Here is a 19,079-nt window from a genome sequence, read left to right on the forward strand (position 1 = left end):
CACCTTCTAATTTCATAACACAAACTGTGATAAAAAATGTTGCAACTTTTGGCATTTTTCAGGCCAGTTTCGGGCAACCCTGCCAAGAGGTGGCAGCACTTCTTAGGCCACAAATGTTACTCCAGTTCTTCATTGGTGTAACATTTCTGGTGAGGAGCTCGCCACTGATAAGATGTGCTGAATTCATTAATGGGGTATTCCCATCTCCAAGATCCTATCCCAATATGTAATAGGTGTAATAATATTAGCAAATACCTCCAATTAGAAATGTAGTATAGTATTTTTGATTCGCTATCTCTCTTTCCTCATGTGCAGGCATTGCAGGACCTTAGGTATCCATGGTTACGTCCACTGATAACGTCACAGTTAGTTAGCTAGCTGCTAGTGGTCGTAACCATGGATACCTAAGGTCCTGCAATGCCTGCACATGAGGAAAGAGAGATAGCGAATCAGAAATACTATTCTACATTTCTAATTGGAGGTATTTGCTAATATTATTATTATTACACCTATTACATATTGGGAATAGGATCTTGGAGATGAAAATACCCCTTTAAGTGGAATGCGTCTTTTAATAATTAGTCCTATCTTACTCTTACATGCCCCTCATTAAGGGTAGTGTACAAACACCAGTCCAAATAAATCGTGACCTATGTGCGTGTATAGCATAGGTTCAATTCACACAGATGCAGCTAGGATGACAATGTGCTGTTCATTTTATACCCCCCTGACCTCAGTTAAATAGAGGAGCTTGGTCTGCAATTCATGTCTCCACAGAATATATAGTGCGTCACTGGGCTGTGAAAACCTGGTGTGAATGAGCCTTAGGCCAGTTTCACATATCGGTGCTTCATGGCCTGAGTACGGACTATGATGAAAGATCATGAACTGATCATGGGCACCTAACCCGAATTTGAAAGCCTCATAGGCATATATGAAGCTAATCAAGTTCAGGAGAGCCGCGGCCGGTCCTTTTATCATAGTCCGTGCTCAGGCTGTGAAACCAGCTTTAGGCTATGTGCACACGATGCAGAAATGAAGCAGAAAATTTCTGCAGCATTTCTGCATCTCCCTGGCAGAAAAAACGCATGCAGATTGTGCATGCGTTTTTCCTGCCAAATACATGCGGATTTGAAGCGTTATTCACATGCGTTTCTGCATGCGGATTGACAAGGGCATTCCAGGCGATTTTAGCATCTCTTGGAAAGTGCTCGACAACTAGGTCACACTATATAAATCCATGCAAACGGCATGGATTTATATAGTGTGACCGTAAGAATGTTTAAAAATACAAAAATAACCTATACTTACCTTCCGATGGCCCGGGGTGTGTTGCTGCGCTCGTTCCTGGCTGCCAGCTGATCGCGGGACACTGCACTGAAGGGCCTGCGGTCACATGACTGTGACGTCACCGCAGGTCCTTCAGTCCTGCCCGCAAGCAAAGGGAAGGAGACCGGGGGCCGTCGGAAGGTGAATATAATCTTTTTTTTTTTATTTTATTCTTTTTTTTACAGGTACAATGGTACCCAGGTCTGGATGAGAGTCTCCTCTCCTCCAGACTTGGGTACCATCCGCACATTGAAACGCATATAATCCGTGAGTACAAATGTACTGACACGGATTATGCGCGTCTCAATGCAAGTCAATGGCGATTACACTGCGCTTCCGCAAAATTAATGGACATGCTGCGGATTTTTGAGCGCAGCATGGGCATAGAAAGTGCGGCTTGTCATTGGGGACCATGGGGTGCGGATTACCATGTGTTTTTGAAGCGTTTACGCTGCGGAAATTCCTCAGCATAAATGCTTGAAAAACGCATCGTGGGCACACAGCCTTACGGTACATTTTCAACATGTGTAAGGATTGAATTGTAGCACTAGCATTTTGGGGTGATGTTCATTAACTACCCTACTTTGGAATTACCTGAATTTCTGCATTGATTAATATGATCTACAAGTGCTTCTCACTAAATTAGAATATCATCAAAAAGTTAATTTATTTCAGTTCTTCAATACAAAAAGTGAAACTCATATTATATAGTCATTACAGAGTGATCTATTTCAAGTGTTTATTTCTGTTAATGTTGATGATTATGGCTTACAGCCAATGAAAACACAAAAGTCATTATCTCAGTAAATTAGAATACTTTATAACAACAGCTTGAAAAAGGTTTTTAAAATCCAAAATGTTGGCCTCCTGAAATGTATGTTCAGTAAATGCACTCAATACTTGTTCGGGGCTCCTTTTGCATCAATTACTGCATCAATGCAGCGTGGCATGGAGGCGATCAGTCTGTGGCACTGCTGAGGTGTTATGGAAGCCCAGGTTGCTTTGATAGCAGCCTTCAGCTCGTCTGCATTGTAGGGGTCTGGTGTCTCATCTTCCTCTTGACAATACCCCATAGATTCTCTATGGGGTTAAGGTCAGGCGAGTTTGCTGCCAATTAAGCACAGTGATACTGTTTGTAAACCAGGTATTGGTACTTTTGGCAGTGTGGACAGGTGCCAAGTCCTGCTGGAGAATGAAATTTCCATCTCCAAAAAGCTTGTCGGCAGAGGGAAGCATGAAGTGCTATAAAATTTCCTGGTAGACGGCTGCACTGACTTTGGTCTTGATAAAACACAATGGACCTACACCAGCAGATGACATGGCTCCCCAAACCATCACTGATTGTGGAAACTTCACACTACACCTCAAGCAGCTTGGATTGTGGCCTCTCCACTCTTCCTCCAGACTCTGGGACCTTGATTTCCAAATGAAATGCAAAATTTACTTTCATCTGTCAGGTCAGCAGTTTTCCCCCCATGATTGTGGAGCCTACTGAAACAGACTAAGGGACCCTTTTTAAATGCTTAGGAAGCCTTTGCAGGTGTTTTGTTAATTATTCTAATTTACTGAGATAATGACTTGTATTTTTATTGGCTGTAAGCCATAATCATCGACATTTAACAGAAATAAACACTTGAAATAGATCACTCTGTTTGTAATGACTCTATATAATATATGAGTTTCACTTTTTGTATTGAAGAACTGAAATAAATTAACTTTTTGATGATATTCTAATTTAGCGAGAAGCACTTGTAGTTGTTATTCAAGTCACAATTAGAGATAAACATAATCTAGACCAATAACACAAGCAGTTGTATAGTTCATGTCTTTTATTGATCTCATGGAGTAATTATCCACAGCGCAGGGACAAACAGTAAGTAAACCTGTCGGTTAGGCTGGATTCACACGTCCGGCTTTCGCGGTCCATGTACAGATGGCAGCGCACGGATCTCCTGGCCTGAGATAACAGCCTGTTAGGTACACAGTATAGGGCTCCTTTTTCCTGGGCAGTGTGAGTCTTCATGCAGGACCCCAGGAAGAGGTGGAGGTCACCGGTATTCTCTTCATACACTAGGCGTAACAGTATAATTTTTTCCTGGATTGTTCCTTCAAAGCCCTGAGCCAACATCGTGAAATCTGAGAATCTGGTAGTGTTACAAATCAATAGCACTTTTATTCTTGGTCTTTTGTTTGTGAAACAGTATATAATGTATATAAAGTGACATCCACATAGAGCCAACATCGACATAAATCTTGTCATAACACGAGGATATTTCATGGAAGTTATTCGGAATCTTCTTCTTCTTCAAATTCAACAAGTGGAGCATGTCTGCTGGCCTGGACGCCTTCCTTGAAATAAACCCTTTTGATGGTCCCAGCTTTGGGTGCCCTTATTGTGTGCTATGAGAATAAAGAAATACATATTTTTACATTAATTTGCGCTTCTGTGAAATACACATTTTAAACTTTGGTTCTCCCTGGCCAGATTTACTCAGGGTCCCAATGCTACATAGCAAAAAAAAACTAAACGAATGCACTATTGTGTCTAGACATTCTTAGTGAAAGAGGACCTGTCACCAGTTCAGAAGTGGACAATTTTTGCTCTTATTTTATCACCATTGCGCCCCTGAGTATTGTTTTTGGTTTGTTTTTTAATCCGCCATACATTTCCACAGATATTTTATTAGGTGCTGATTTTTATGTTCTTTACAAAAACAGTGTCGCTGATCAGATTCTCTGGGGATTGTGTCTGTGAGCTGCTCTGCACAAGTACCCTGTGAGCAGCGCCCCTTTAGTAAAGGCCATAAAAATGATCACTAAATAAAAAAAGCGCATATCTCTGGGAATATATGGTGGATTTAAAAAAAATAAGGTAATACTCGGAGTAACAGTGAAAATTCCAGAACTTACCTCCATTTTCATAGCAATCATGACCATCAGAGGATCTCCAGCTTCTACTTTATCACCGGCTTTTACAAATACCTGAAAGCAAATTGAATAAATGAATAGCATAACAAGGAGCCTTGTCAATGCTGTGCTTTAGGTTCTGTTTACATTTGGCTGCAGTGAATAATGGAGCATCACCGCATCCATTTTCAATTGAATATCATTGAATTCTAGGAGGATCCCATTGACTAAACAGGGAAAGCTTCTTGTATGTTTGACAAAGAAAATAGTGCCGCAGATGATGAAAACCAAAGAAATGTACAAAGGCTGTGTGCCTTATAGTAATGAACAAGATGAACATGTCACTCCAGCCAGTGACGCTATATTTTCTATATGTCACTGAACACGGTTGATGATTATTCTGTACTTTATTAAAGGGACATTACCTTTTCTATTGTTCCAGTCATTGGAGCTACAGCCCCACCTTGGCTCCCTGATGTGCTCACTTCTGATAGAAATTTTGGAGCAGGTATATCAAGCTGTACACTACCATCCTGGAGGGAAAGAGAAGAAATAACTATTCTGCATATATTTACTTCGTTTGTAAATCTTGACTTAGCGCATTGCACTGACTCGCCTACAGAGATTAAACCCATCAGTCACTTTGTTAATATATTGTAACATAGCCTTAGGACATGCTGTTGTCCCAGGAAACTAGGAGATATATGCGTATGTAGATAAAAATGTATTTTTTATTGAAACAAATATAAAAAATTGATAAAACACTTAGTACAAAGGGAAACCTCAACAAAAAAGGGATTTACATGTAAGGATGTAATTAGAGCCAATAGATAAATGGATTATCAAGGTAGGATCAGGTCATATACAAATAATAAAGGGCAAGTGCTATTTAAATAGAATGAGTCTGAATTATCCTCATTCATAAGAAACTGCTATAACAGAGAATATACGGCTTGGAATAACCTATATCCACATGTAAATAGTAAAAAAGTGGCAATGTTAGTGGCAATGGCTAGTTGCCCAATTGTAGATCATTTATTCAACATTCAAGTGAATGAACATGCCATAAGGTTAGGTGCCCATGATCAGGAATAGTAGCGTATTTTCACTGCTTCCAAAACGCTGCGTTCTACATTGCAAGCACAGTGGATGGCAATTATAGAAATCCCATGCCCATCGTGCTTCTTTTCATTTAAATAGCACTTGCCCTTTATTATATGTATATGACCTGATTCTACCTTGAAAATCCATTTATCTGTTGGCTCTAATTACATGCTTACTCGTGAATCCCTTTTTGTCGAGGTTTTCCTTTATACTAATAGTGTTTTATCAATTTTTATATTTGTTTCAATAAAAAGTACATGTTTAATCTATATTCACATATACAGTGGCATGTAAAAGTTTGTGCACTCCTGGTCAAAATTACTGTTATTGTGAACAGTTAAGCAAGTTGAAGATGAAATGATCTCTAAAAGGCCTAAAGTTAAAGATGACACATTTCCTTTGTAATTTAGGCAAAAAAATATATTTTCATCTTTTACATTTTAAAAAATTACAAAAAGGAAAATGGGCCGATGCAAAAGTTTGGGCATCCTGCATGGTTAGTACCTAGTAGCACCCACTTTTGAAAGTATCACTTGTAAATGCATTTTGTAGACAGCCAAGAGTCTTCATTCTTGTTTGAGGGATTTTCATCCATTCTTCCTTGGAAAATTCTTCCAGTTCTGTGAGATTCCTGGGTCGTCTTGCATACACTGCTATTTTGAGGTCTAGCCACAGATTTTCAACGATGGTCAGATCAGGGGACTGTGAGGGCCATTGTAAAACCTTCAGCTTGCGCCTTTTGAGGTAGTCTATTGTGCATTTTGACGTGTGTTTAGGATCATTATTCATTTGTAAAAGCCATCCTCTTTTCAACTTCAGCTTTTTTACAGATGGTGTTTTGTTTGCATCAAGAACTTGTTGAAATTTCATTGAATCCATTCTTCCCTCTACCCGTGACATATTACCAGTACCATTTGCTGCAACACAACCCCTAAGCAAGATTGATCCACCCCCATGCTTAATGGTTGGTGAGATGTTCTTTTCCTGAATTTCTGTGGCCTTTTTCCTCCACACATACCTTTGATCATCGTGGCCAAAGAGTTCTTTTTTACCCTCATCGGTCCACAGGACTTGTTTCCAAAATGCATCAGGCTTGTTTAGATGTTCTTTTGCAGACTTCTGATGCTGAATTTTATGTTGAGGCTGCAGGAGAGGTTTTCTTCTGATGACTCTTCCATGAAGGCCATATTTGTGCAGGTGTCTGTGAACAGTAGAACTATGTACCACAAGTCGAGAGTCTGCTAAATCTTTCTGAAGGTCTTTTGCAGTCAAGCAGGGGTTCTGATGTGCCTCTCTTTTGTTGACCTCCACAGTTCCTGTTACCTGCCATTTCTTAATTACATTTCAAACTGAGGAAAGGGCAACTTGAAAACGCTTTGCTATCTTCTTATAGCCTTCTCCTGCTCTGTGGGCCGCCACCATTTTCATTTTTAGAGTGCTAGGCAGCTGCTTAGAAGAAACCATTGGCACAAGGTTAGAGGAGGCTGGGTTTTTATAAAGCTGGAAAATTTGTATCATCTGGTCTTTCCTAATGATGATGTGCACAAGCCATAACCCTAACAGGCTAATTAAGGTCTGAAACCTTGGTCAATGTTATCTGAGCACACAAATCTCCAAGAGTGCCCAAACTTTTGCATCGTCCCATTTATCTTTTTGTAAATTTTAAAATGTAAAAATGACACATTTATATATATTTACATGAAAAAAAATTATAGTGTGGTACAATTATTAAGGAATAATCGATAATACTTTGTTAATACAGCTACATTGTATTAGGACACCTATTTAATTAGTTATAGGAAAAAAGAAACGTATTCAAAGTAATTTAAGAATTGTTATACATTCCCTTTTCATAATGCAGAAGCAATACATCTGTAAAGTGGTATTACCATTGTATTATTAGGTTTTAATCAAAATGAGCACCATATGCCATGGGGGAGAGAGTGAAATCAATGAATTGTCAATTCTTGACATATGAATATTTTTTGCACAAGAATTGCACTAACCACAATAACAGACTTAGACATGGTGACAGATGACACCATGACATCAGACTACATCATCGCTCTATTCACACCAGACATGTTTTTTTCTGGTGAGAACAAATTGTAATCTCTAGTCGTATGAAACCGAGCACTACGTTAAATACAAATTGTCATCAGTTGATAATGTAGTAAGAGTTACAAATTTTTAAGTCTTTCTTACATGTTGTAGGCCTTAAATCCTGCAGCTCGGTAGGGAACATTGCCCTTAGACTCCCCCGTTTCCCCCACTACTGATCCCTCAAGCAGAGCTGCTGAGCTCCTGCGTGAAAAGGCAGGATCCACAGAGCCCGTGCACCACTGCTCATGAGCTGATGCAGGAGCTGAGCGCTTCTCCAGTCTTCTGATTAATGGTTATAGAAGTTGTCCATTACTGGACAACCTCTTACTATAGCTCTACTGTGCAGTATAAAGTAAGGGTGCTTTCACATTGCGTTCTGTGTCCCAGTCGGGGCATATGTCCAAAATCTCTCGCAAAACAGGATTTGGACACATGCACTGACGGGCCATCGACTAATGGTGACGGCAGAGTGTACGGGGACACAGAACGCAATGTGAAAGCACAATCACTGTATACTTCACCTCCCGTACTGACGCCATTCTTCAGATCAAAGCGTTGCGTACTTCAGTGGTCATGGGGGACTGCGGCAGCCGACCTGCCTTTACTATTCCATCAGAGCACCAGCCCACTCTAACAGCATAGGGAAGGCTGTAGCTGAAGAGTGGCCACTGACTGGTGGTAGCAGTCACTACAGGACACTGCACAGAGGGGGTACGTATACAGCAAAGTGAAGCTATTAATAAGGGGTTGTCCAGTAGTAGGCAACACCTTTAGGCTGTGTGCCCACGTAGCATTTTTCAAGCGTTTTTGATGCGGAATTTCCGCAGCGTAAACGCTTGAAAAACGCTTGGTAACACGCACCCCATGGTCCCCAATGGGATTCCGCAAGTTCTATGCACATGCTGCGGATTTTTCCGCAGCGTTTATGCTGCGTTCAAAAATCCGCAGCATGTCATTTAATTTTGCGTTTCCGCAAGCAGAATTGCCTTTGTTCAATGCATAAAAAACGCAAGGCAATTCCGCATGTGGAAAACGCGTGATAAACGCGCGAAAAAAGCGTGCGGAATTCCGCATGCGTTTTTCCGGGAGAGGACTTGCATTTATGCAGCAGAAATTTTCTGCTTCATAAATGCAACGTGGGCACATAGCCTTAACGTCTTAAGGTTTCCTTTTTTAACATTTTGTAAGTTTAGTTACAGTCTAAATATTTTACTGGACTACAAAACAGTCGTTACCATGGAGAAAAGATGTATATTATGATCAATGATAATGAGTTTGGATTTGGAAAATATTCCATCAACTGAGCATTTCAGATAAGTCACATCGGCTTCATTCACAAGTTCTCCAGACACCTTCAAAACTCTGTCATGAATCTGTAACACAAACACATTAACACCTTACATTAATACTGCAACACCCACAGCATAATAACGTCACTTAAATGGTCACGGTCGTTTCACCAAAATATTATATATACACACACATCTATATAAACCAACAACTTTTTAATATAACTTATCAGAGAAGTCAGCTTCTTTCTCCATTTATGAGCCACTTCCTCCCCTCTCCCTGCCTTCTAAACTCATCATTCACAATTAAAAATTGCTAACTAGTTCACTAAAGGTAAGTTCACACTGCATCTTTTTCTGCCGTGTTTTTTTTTTAAGCTGACCTGCTAAAAAAAGCGTCTTCTGCTTGAAAACAGACATTTTTAACCACAGGAAAAAGATGTAGTGTGAACACACCCTATGGAATTAGATTACAGCTGCCTATTGAAGTCTATGTGGAGCAAAGAAAGGAAAGAAGAGCAGGAATCGCTTGTATCTACAGTGTATGGGAGACATGATAGCAAAGAGCCTCCACCCACCAGTTCAGAAAGAACTGAAGTATTCAAAGGGGAAAACTGGTAAAAAATGCAGGATACAAGTTATATAATGGCCAGAAATTATGGGCCCACGACCGCCTATTCTTAAAGGAAACCTGTCACCAGAAAAAACGCTATTAACCTGCCAGGAGCCCGAACTTAGCCAAACGCTGCGGGGAGAAAAAGAACTTTATTCCCCCCAGCAGTGTTCTGGTTTCAGCCACGGGGGCGGCGCCGGTTCAGTCGTTGCTCTGAGTATACAGAGTGGCCTCTGTAACTGCGCCTCTTACCCTCACTGACAACGGCCTTAATGCAGGGTACAATCAATGTATGCATCTCCATAATACAGGTGTGGCCCCAAACGCCATTTTATGTTGAAAATATTGAAACCAGGGGTCATTGTAACCAGATCTGTTCCATCATCACTCACATGCAGATGGCACTGTGATCTCTGCTACCACCCATCCTCCAGATACGACAGTCCGGGGTGTACTGGAATGCTATTCTGGCTATTACATGGACATTTATTCTCCTTGGTTGTAATATATTTTGGCTATTTGCCATAATTTATTCCTCCTTCACATCTGTTGAGTCTTGCATACCTGCCTCCTGTACTGGATTGCTCAGTGCACAGGTGCTGCACACAATGCTTCTTTCTTCCTCTCAACCTAACACCGACATTTTCCCGTCTACTATCCTAATTTATATGACGGCACAAAGCACCAGTGGAAGAGAGGAGCCGCATGGCCCATTTGCTCTACACTTCCTCTGGAGTACTTTCATTTTCAATAGACTATTAGTACATTTTCTTCTACATTTCTGTAGTCACCTGTATATCATAAGATCTGTCATGGTTGTAAGTGATTTTCATGTCCACTTCTGTGAAAAAGACAAGATATAATAACTAAACAGATTAAAATGCTAGTAATATTTTAAAGCTCACTGAAATAGAAAATACACATAAAATCACAGTAATTGCTCCTTTAATATTTTTTAACTATTTTGTTAAAAATTATTATTTTTTTCTCTGTTCCAAGATCAGCTACTTTCTCCTACTCCATGATAAAGTCTTGTGTGATGCTGTAAGACAACTGGCTGCAGCCACTGCGATTCCCTCATCACTGCTGTCTGCAGGAGGAGATAAAGAAAGCGCCACCCCATAGATAAGCCTGGCAACCAAACAAGGAGGAGATCACAGGAGAATTACGCTAATACTACACTAATTCAAGATCACAAGAAACCCTACAGAGTGGCGGATATAAGTATATACAAGTCACTTATAAAGTAAAGAGAGCCTTTAGGAAGAAACTAAACACAAAATATGAGCTTTAACCCCTTCACAACATATAACGTACATATACGTCATACTGACTTTGATGCAGACTCAGCTCGCGATTATATTGTAGAAAGTAGTATTACTGTGAAAACGTAGTTTTTTTTCTATATTAGGCCAAGTACATATCAATACCATCTCATATATGACATAAAATCACATATATCGGCCTTTACTTTTAGAGATTTTCCTGCTGGATGTAAATGAATAAAAGAGATGTTAACAGAGTCTGCAGTTTTTAATCAAACCATAATTGGATTTATCTGCTTAAAAAGGAGCTCTCCACTTCTGGCAACCTCTGCTTTTTAGAAGAGTCTCTAGCCAATAAACAGATTTCAAATCCCCCCTGCTATGGGGCCCATGAGCCGGCACCAGGTCCCCACCCCGCCAGTCATCGCACATTTAACTGTATCGGCATCCTGGCTGCAGATACAGTTGAAAGGAATGATGTGAGAGGGAGCATCAGCAGGCGCTTTCTTTTCCATCATTCTCCCTCGGCGTCTGATGTCTCAGCGCAGCTGGCGCGATGATGTCACTACATGGTGCCAGCTACGCTGAGATGTGCGGCGCTTCAAAATGCTCGCTGCAGAGACCGGAGCAATGGGGGAAACAAGGAGGAGAGGCAAGTATTATAATTCTATCTATCGAGATATCTATCTATCGAGATATCTATAATATAACCGGCCAAGCGTCCCTCTGTCTGAAGCCTCTATAGACTGCGCATGCGCGATGCGCAGTCTGGCTCCAGACAAAAGAACGCATGGAGCCGTTAAAGGTAAGAGGAATGTATGGCACCGGAGATCTCCGGCGCCATACTTACATACTTACCTGACTGGGAGGAGCGTTGCCGCAGCGCCTCTCTTCTGGCCGGAGACTGGGGGCGGAGTGAAGGCGTCGGAATCGGCGCATGCGCATAGCGCTGTCCAGCGCCATTTTACTGAAGACACATTTGCAGCGTGTCTTCAGCAAAATGGTGCCGGACAGCGCGGTGCTCCGGCGCCGCACTCCTCCCCCGACCTCCGGCAGAACAGGACACACCAGCGCTGGAGCACAGGGAAGAAAGGTGAGTATAAGTGTTTACTTTTTGTATGTTGCAAAGGAGTACCATGCATACCAGGATTGGGGGGTGAGGGGGCCACACATACCAGGATTGGGGGATGAGGGGTACCATACATACCAGGATTGGGGGTGGGGAGTACCATGCATACCAGGATTGGGGGATGAGGGGTACCATACATACCAGGATTGGGGGGTGAGGAGTACCATGCATACCAGGATTGGGGGGGGTGAGGGGGCCACACATGCCAGGATTGGGGGATGAGGGGTACCATACATACCAGGATTGGGGGGTGAGGGGTACCATACATACCAGGATTGGGGGGTGGGGAGTACCACGCATACCAGGATTGGGGGGTGAGGGGGCCACACATACCAGCATTGGGGGATGAGGGGTGGCCTGCATGCCAAGATTGGGGGATGAGGGGTGGCCTGCATGCCAAGATTGGGGGATGAGGGGTGGCCTGCATGCCAAGATTGGGGGATGAGGGGTGGCCTGCATGCCAAGACTGGGGGATGAGGGGTGGCCTGCATGCCAAGACTGGGGGATGAGGGGTGGCCTGCATGCCAAGACTGGGGGATGAGGGGTGGCCTGCATGCCAAGACTGGGGGATGAGGGGTGGCCTGCATGCCAAGACTGGGGGATGAGGGGTGGCCTGCATGCCAAGATTGGGGGATGAGGGGTGGCCTGCATGCCAAGATTGGGGGATGAGGGGTGGCCTGCATGCCAAGATTGGGGGATGAGGGGTGGCCTGCATGCCAAGATTGGGGGATGAGGGGTGGCCTGCATGCCAAGATTGGGGGATGAGGGGTGGCCTGCATGCCAAGATTGGGGGATGAGGGGTGGCCTGCATGCCAAGATTGGGGGATGAGGGGTGGCCTGCATGCCAAGATTGGGGGATGAGGGGTGGCCTGCATGCCAAGATTGGGGGATGAGGGGTGGCCTGCATGCCAAGATTGGGGGATGAGGGGTGGCCTGCATGCCAAGATTGGGGGATGAGGGGTGGCCTGCATGCCAAGATTGGGGGATGAGGGGTGCCCTGCATGCCAAGATTGGGGGATGAGGGGTGCCCTGCATGCCAAGATTGGGGGATGAGGGGTGCCCTGCATGCCAGGATTGGGGGATGAGGGGGTGCCCTGCATGCCAGGATTGGGGGATGAGGGGTGCCATGCGTACCAGGATAGGGATGATGTATGCCATGCATACCAGGATAGGGATGAGGGCAGCACAAAACAGGATGGGGGCAGCACATACCAGCATGGGAGACCATATACCAATAAAAATGCTCATCACCCGGGCGTAGAACGGACTCAATAGCTAGTATATATGTATACATATATATAGGTATATGCACACACACACACACACACATATACACATATATATATATTATATATATATATATATATATATATATATATATATATATATATATGTCAAAAAAACTGACCAGCACATCCCAAATGTGAACAGGTGCAAGCTGCAGAAACTGCATAAGATATATAAAAAGAAAGCGCAGCAGCACTCCATTATGGCCAAGATACATAAAGACAATAAAACCATTTAATTTAAACTGTGTTATTACTCAATAAGCTTTACTTACAAAAAATGGAGGTTCTTAGCCCATAAATTGGCCAATTCTTGTGTGCCCATCAACCGCTGCAAGGTGACCTCCCATCTGATGGGTACTAGTCTGCCTACATGTCACCTTGCAGCGGTTGATGGGCACACATGAATTGGCCAATTTATGGGCTAAGAACCTCCATTTTTTGTAAGTAAAGCTTATTGAGTAATAACACAGTTTAAATTAAATGGTTTTATTGTCTTTATGTATATTGGCCATAATGGAGTGCTGCTGCGCTTTCTTTTTATATATCTTATGCAGTTTCTGCAGCTTGCACCTGTTCACATTTGGGATGTGCTGGTCAGTTTTTTTGACATATTACTATAGGAGGTGGGAACTGCCTCCTGTTTGACCTTGCACTCCCCCCATTTAACCAGCAGGTGATGTATATTCTATTCTACCAGCCCATTTAAATTGTAGGTGTTTTAGCCCAGAAGTGACATGTTCTGTCCAGAGTTATAGGCTTGTAGCCCAAGAGAGGCATGTAGGCAGAGTAGTACCCATCAGATGGGAGGTCACCTTGCAGCGGTTGATGGGCACACATGAATTGGCCAATTTATGCGCTAAGAACCTCCATTTTTTGTAAGGAAAGCTTATTGAGTAATAACAGTTTAAATTAAATGGTTTTATTGTCTTTATGTATCTTGGCCATAATGGAGTGCTGCTGCGCTTTATATATATATATATATATATATATATATATATATATATATATATATATATATATATATATATATATATATATATACTTACATATACATACATATATATATACATACATATACATACATACATACACAGTGCCTACAAGTAGTATTCAACCCCCTGCAGATTTAGCTGGTTTGATAAGATGCAAATAAGTTAGAGCCTTCAAACTGCAAACGAGAGTAGGTTTTATGAACAGAAGCATAAATCTTACAAACCAAAAAGTTATGTTGCTCAGTTGAATTTTATTAAATTTTAAACATAAAAGTGTGGGTTAATTATTATACAACCCCTATGTTTAATATTTTGTGGAATAACCCTTGTTTGCAATTACAGCTAATAATCGTCTTTTATAAGACCTGATCAGGCCGGCACAGGTCTGTGGAGTTATCTTGGCCCACTCCTCCATGCAGATCTTCTCCAAGTTATCTAGGTTCTTTGGGTGTCTCATGTGGACTTTATTCTTGAGCTCCTTCCACAAGTTTTCAATTGGGTTAAGGTCAGGAGACTGACTAGGCCACTCCAACACCTTGACTTTTTCCCTCTTGATCCAGGCCTTGGTTTTCTTGGCTGTGTGCCTCGGGTCGTTGTCTTGTTGGAAGATGAAATTACGACCCATCTTAAGATCCTTGATGGAGGAGCGGAGGTTCTTGGCCAAAATCTCCAGGTAGGCCGTGCTATCCATCTTCCCATGGATGCGGACCAGATGGCCAGGCCCCTTGGCAGAGAAAAAGCCCCACAGCATGATGCTGCCACCACCATGCTTGACTGTAGGGATGGTATTCTTGGGGTCGTATGCAGTGCCATCCAGTCTCCAAACGTCACGTGTGTGGTTGGCACCAAAGATCCCGATCTTGGACTCATCAGACCATAGAACCTTGAACCAGTCTGTCTCAGAGTCCTCCAAGTGATCATGAACAAACTGTAGACGAGCCTTGACATGACGCTTTGAAAGTAAAGGTACCTTACGGGCTCGTCTGGAACGGAGACCATTGCGGTGGAGTACGTTACTTATGGTATTGACTGAAACCAATGTCCCCACTGCCATGAGATCTTCCCGGAGCTCCTTCCTTGTTGTCCTTGGGTTAGCCTTGACTCTTCGGACAAGCCTGGCCTCGGCACGGGAGGACACTTTCAAAGGCTGTCCAGGCCGTGGAAGGCTAACAGTAGTTCCATAAGCCTTCCACTTACGGATGATGCTCCCAACAGTGGAGACAGGTAGGCCCAACTCCTTGGAAAGGGTTTTGTACCCCTTGCCAGCCTTGTGACCCTCCACGATCTTGTCTCTGATGGCCTTGGAATGCTCCTTTGTCTTTCCCATGTTGACCATGTCTGAGTGCTGTTCACAAGTTTGGGGAGGGTCTTAAATAGTCAGAAAAGGCTGGCAAAAGAGATCTTTAATCCACACATGTGAGAAGCTCAATATTCTTGGTGCCTGAACTACTTCTTAATACTTTTGGGGGACCAAACAGAATTCTTGTGGTTTGAGGGGTTGAATAATAAATGACACTCTGAATTAACGTTTTTAAAAAAAAAAAAAAAATTTGCTGCAGTGCATTTCCCACTTCCAGGCTGATCTACAGTACAAATGTCACAATGCCAAGTTAATTCCGCATGTGTCAACCAGCTAAATCTGCAGGGGGTTGAATACTACTTGTAGTATATATACACACACACACACACACACACACACACACACAAACATACATACATACACACATACATACATACATACATACATACATACATACATACATACATACACACACTAGCTATTGACCCCGTTCTACACCCGGGTGGTGAGCATTTTTATTGGTATATGGTCTTCCATGCTGGTATGTGCTGCCCCCATCCTGTTACCTGTATGTGCTGCCCTCATCCCCCCAATCCTGGTATGCGTGGCACCCCTCATTCCCCCAATCCTGGTATGCATGGCACCCCTCATCCCCCCAATCCTGGTATGCGTGGCACCCCTCATCCCCCCAATCCTGGTATGCGTGGCACCCCTCATCCCCCCAATCCTGGTATGCGTGGCACCCCTCATCCCCCCAATCCTGGTATGCGTGGCACCCCTCATCCACCCAATCCTGGTATGTGGGGCCCCCTCATCCCCCAATCCTGGTATGTGTGACCCCCTCATCCCCCAATCCTGATATGTGTGGCTTATTCACCCCCCAATCCTGGTATACATGGTACCCCTCATCCCCCAATCCTGGTATGTGTGGCCCCCTCACCCACCAATCTTGGTATGCGTGGCCCCCTCACCCACCAATCTTGGTATGCATGGCCCCCTCACCCCCCAATCCTGGTATGCATGGTACTCCTCTGCACACATGCAAAAAGTAAACACTTATACTCACCTTTCTTCTCTGTGCTCCAGCGCTGCTGTGTCCTGTTCTGCCGGAGGCCGGGGGGAGGAGTGCGGTGCCGGAGCACCGCGCTGTCCTGCGCCATTTTGCTGAAGACACACTGCAAATGTGTCTTCAGTAAAATGGCGCCAGATAGCGCTATGCGCATGCGCCGATTCTGACGCCTTCACTCCGCCCCCAGTCTCCGGCCAGAAGAGAGGCGCTGCGGCAACACTACTCCCGGTCAGGTAAGCATGGCGCCGGAGATCGCGGTACGCGTTCAGTGTCTACGCCTACCGCAATCTCCGGCCCCATACATTCTTCTTACCTGTAACGGCTCCATGAGTTCTTCTGTCTGGAGCCAGACTGCGCGTCGCGCATGCACAGTCTATAGAGGCTTCAGACAGAGGGACGCTTGGCCGATTATATCATAGATAATTTTTTTTTAAATCAGTGAGCACATTGTGATGGCCATAATAGTGTGTGGAGAACTATGGAGTAAATTAGACTATATGGAGGACTATGGGGTGCAATATACCATATGGAGGACTATGGGGAGTGCATTATGCTATATTGAGGTCCATGGAGAGTGCATGGGGTGCAGTATACTATATGGATGACTATGGGCCCCATTATAAGATGTATGGAGGACTATGTGGGAGCCATAATAATGTTTGGAGGGCTATGTGGGAGTCTTTATACTGTATGCAAGCATTTATACAGTCTGAAGGTTTGTGTGGGGTCCATCATATTGTGTTGGGGCCATTATACTATTTGGAGGGCTAGTGGGGGCCACTATACAGTGTAGCGAGTTGTTGGGCCATTATACTGTACGTAGGCCCATTATACTGCATGGAGGGCTGTGGGGGGGGGGGGGGTCACAGTTGGGTGATCATATGGTGTTGGGGTCCCCATACATTGCCGGTGGAGTTGAGGTGGGTACAGTAGGGTCATCATACTGTGCGTGTGGAGGAATTCACTGAGGGGGGTATAATACAGTGTTTGTGTTTCAATGGTTTTTATTGGAATTTAAAGATTATTTAGAAAGAAGAGGTAGGAGGGAGGAAAATTAAGAACGAGGAAGAAAAAAACGGGGCTGGAAGAAAATATTTATTAGGAAGGATAATACAGTGTTTGTGTGATACTTTTGTTGGCATCATCCATAATGGGTGCAATGAAACAGGAATTATGGCTTCAGTAGGAGGAAAATTACTTTGTAAGGACTGCAAAGTTGTGACATATGATCTTCTCTGACCCCCCCCCCCCCTTCCCCCAAATATTTTTTTGTTTGGGGGTGCCCAATTAGAACTTCTGCTATGGGGCTCCATGATTTCTATGTACGCCCCTGCCCCCGGGGGTCATCTGTTATAGGTTGCAAAACTTGGAAATTGTACAATTTCCTTACTGGACCACCACAAAGTCTTGTGAAATTCCACACAATATTGCATTTTTGTGGTGGATTACCAGATTTTTTGGAGAAGTGTCTGCTTCATTAAAGGGTTATTCCCCAAATCAGAATTTGGTCTCAGTTTTCTGTACATACAGAAGAGTGTGTTGCCAAAACAACCAATTTTTAAATCTGCACTGATTCGCAGCTATCACTCCCCTAATGATAACATCCCCCCAGGTTTACTGCCCTCCGTTGCCACTAGACCTGTCCACTAACAGTTTTAATGCTGTGGTTGAGCATGCTCAGATGTACCCAATGACCCTGTCTAATAAAACATCTGACAGCCGAGATGTAGCAGTTTAGCTCAAAATCCCACTTATACCAGCTGAATCTGCAACTAATGACACAGTCATTAATGAAAAACAAATGCACTTATTATCTTGTCTATTACAATATCCCCCAGACCCTTTCTCGGCAGCCCTGTTGTAGCACTGCACAGCTATTCTATGATCAGAACTGTTATTCATGCAGGGGAAAGCATGATCGTATCCCTGAAGATCCCATTAACAGCCAATGAAATGTGTAGTATGTAAATAATAATGAATATTGGTAAAATAGTGGGTCAGTGTCACTACATTCATGACAAAAGTTAACCTCAACCATATAAATAATTGCCCATGATGAGATCTCTATCAGAAAACACACAAGACACCAGAAGAAGGAGCCTGCAGCACTGAGGAGAAGCAGGGTGCTGCTGGAAAATGTAGTTTGAGCAAACAAGCTGGATGAACAGAGGGTAGAAGGGGACGAAAACACACAAAAGTATGAGAAAAAAAAATCTTGTACTGTATATTAACAATAGTAGTGCAGATACTGTGATTTGTAAAAAAAAAAATATATATATTGCCATTGGGAAGTAACTTCAAAAGGAATTTCACAGTACAAAGAAAAACATGAAGAAAGCTATAAATCCACTTACTATTTTCTCCATCCATCAAGCAAAGGATCCTGGTATATAGACAATTAATTCGTTTGCCACTGCTGGATGCAAAAGGAGAAAATCTATCTACAAAAGGAAAAGATTGGAAAATGTTTTATTAATTAGTCAATGGATCTTATGATCTAATATGTTATGTGGGGTCAGCTGAACAATTAAACCATAACAAGGGAATATTGTGATTAAATAAAATTCAAAATCTGGCTTGTATTGTCCATTCCTAAGTAGTTGTGTGAGCCAATGTCAGATCCACCTGTCAAACATGTTAGACCCCAATAATATCAACCCAAAATAAGGAACAACCTCTGTAACCTTAAA

The 19,079-nt window shown here is 43.0% G+C and overlaps 1 protein-coding gene across 1 annotated transcript in view; it reads right to left on the bottom strand.

Annotated features, from left to right (window-relative positions):
* Positions 1–3,140: 3,140 nt before the first annotated feature.
* The window catches only part of MCCC1 (methylcrotonyl-CoA carboxylase subunit 1), a 62,199-nt gene continuing 46,260 nt past the window's right edge, over positions 3,141–19,079 (bottom strand). Inside the window, exons 14-19 of the mRNA XM_073674980.1 lie at positions 18,744–18,830; positions 10,137–10,186; positions 8,679–8,816; positions 4,662–4,769; positions 4,240–4,311; positions 3,141–3,729 (exon numbers count right to left, since the gene is read on the bottom strand). Of these exons, the coding sequence (XP_073531081.1) occupies positions 3,613–3,729; positions 4,240–4,311; positions 4,662–4,769; positions 8,679–8,816; positions 10,137–10,186; positions 18,744–18,830 (572 nt within the window). The 3' untranslated portion in view covers positions 3,141–3,612. The remainder of the gene's footprint in view (positions 3,730–4,239; positions 4,312–4,661; positions 4,770–8,678; positions 8,817–10,136; positions 10,187–18,743; positions 18,831–19,079) is intronic.

This window comes from Phyllobates terribilis, unplaced genomic scaffold (assembly GCF_046119375.1).
Source record: "Phyllobates terribilis strain yellow unplaced genomic scaffold, ASM4611937v1 Scaffold_3__8_contigs__length_932513732, whole genome shotgun sequence".
NCBI lineage: Eukaryota > Metazoa > Chordata > Amphibia > Anura > Dendrobatidae > Phyllobates > Phyllobates terribilis.